The 1,659-nt window shown below is 47.7% G+C and overlaps 1 protein-coding gene across 1 annotated transcript in view; it reads right to left on the reverse strand.

Moving 5' to 3' along the window:
- Positions 1-13: 13 nt before the first annotated feature.
- LOC104619113 (NAD(P) transhydrogenase, mitochondrial-like) overlaps positions 14-1,659 on the reverse strand; it is a gene marked incomplete at its 3' end in the record, with an annotated part of 9,633 nt that continues 7,987 nt past the window's right edge. Inside the window, exon 7 of the mRNA XM_010284888.1 lies at positions 14-81. Coding sequence (XP_010283190.1) covers positions 14-81 — 68 coding nt within the window. The remainder of the gene's footprint in view (positions 82-1,659) is intronic.

Consider the following 1,659-nt stretch of genomic DNA (forward strand, 5'->3'; position numbering starts at 1 on the left):
CAGCCAAACCAACCAAACTATGGAAAGCAGCTACTAGCTGAGGCAGATCAGTAATCTGGATGCGTTTAGCTATCGTCAAACCTATTGAGAGTTGAAGACAGAAGGGAAGTCTTAAAAAACACAACTAATCTCTGCAGTTAGAAATGAATGTATTGTGGGTCAGTATGCAATGAATACATGCACACATATGCCTGTTCCAATGAAAAAATTTGTTCTACACTAGAAACTGCTCTGGCATTTAACTGAAAGCTGCACATGTGTATTTTGTGCAACGAGGCTATCATGGAAATTAGAAGATTAAAGCATATCATGTTTTTAGAAGCTTCACTACATGTTAAGAAATTCAACATTTTCTGTGCCAAAAGCACAGTGTGAAAAAGGGAATTTAGTGGCATTCACTCAGGAATTGAATGTAAGTATGAAGTTGGGCAAGTTCATTCACCTCTACATACCCAGTTTCCCTAACACAGATCATAGAATCACAGAGTAGTTTGGGTTGGAAGGGACCTTTAAAGGTCATCTAGTCCAACCCCCCTGCAATCAGCAGTGACATCCTCAACCACATCAGGTTGCTCAGAGCCCTGTCCAACCTGGCCTTCAATATTTCCAGGGATGGGGCATCTACCACCTCTCTGGGCAACCTGGGCCAGTGTTTCATCACTCTCAGTGTGAAAAACTTCTTCCTTAAATTTATCCTGAATCTATCCTCTTTTAGTTTAAAACCATTACCCCTTGTCTTATTGCAACAGGCCCTGCTAAAGAGTCTGTCCACATCTTTATTTTAAGCCCCCTTGAAGGACCGGAAGGCTGCAAGAAGGTCTCCCCGGAGCCTTCTCTTCTCCAGGCTCAACAACCCCAACTCTCTCAGTCTGTCTCTAGACTCGCTCCAACAGGCCCATGTCTTTCCTGTGCTGAGGGCTCCAGAGCTGGACACAGGACTCCAGGTAGGGTCTCCCCAGAGCAGAGTAGAGGGGCAGAATCACCTCCCTTGACCTGCTGGCCATGCTGCTTTGGATGTAGCCCAGGATATACAGTTGGCCTTCTGGGCTGTGAGCACACATTGCCGCTTCATATCGAGCTCTTCATCCACCAATACCCCCAAGTCCTTCTCGGCAGGGCTGCTCTCAATACTTTCATCCCTGAGCCTGTATTGATAGCAGGGGTTGCCCTGACCCAGGTGCAGGACTTGTTGAACCTCATGAAGTTCACCTGGGCCCATTCCTCAACCTTGTCCAGGTCCCACTGGATGCCATCCCGTCCCTCAGGTGTGTCAACAGCACCACTCAGCATGGTCTCATCTGCAAACTTGCTGAGGGTGCACCCAATCCCACTGTCCATGTCATTGTTGAAGATATTAAACACTACTGGTCCCACTATGGACCCCTGAGGGACAGCACTCATCACCAATCCCCATCTGGACATTGAGCCATTGACCACTACCCTCTGGATGCAACCTCCCAACCAATTCACCTTGCACTTAACAGTCCACCCATCAAATCCATACCTCTCCAATGTAGAGAGAAGGATGTTGTGGGGGACCATGTCAAAGGCCTTACAGAAGTCCAGACAGACAACACGAGTAGGTCTTCCCTTGTTCACTGATGTAGTCGGTCCATCTTAGGAGGCCACTAGGTTGGTCAGGCAGGACTTGCCCTTGGT

The sequence above is a fragment of the Phaethon lepturus genome, unplaced genomic scaffold (assembly GCF_000687285.1).
Source record: "Phaethon lepturus isolate BGI_N335 unplaced genomic scaffold, ASM68728v1 scaffold7904, whole genome shotgun sequence".
In the NCBI taxonomy this organism is placed as follows: domain Eukaryota; kingdom Metazoa; phylum Chordata; class Aves; order Phaethontiformes; family Phaethontidae; genus Phaethon; species Phaethon lepturus.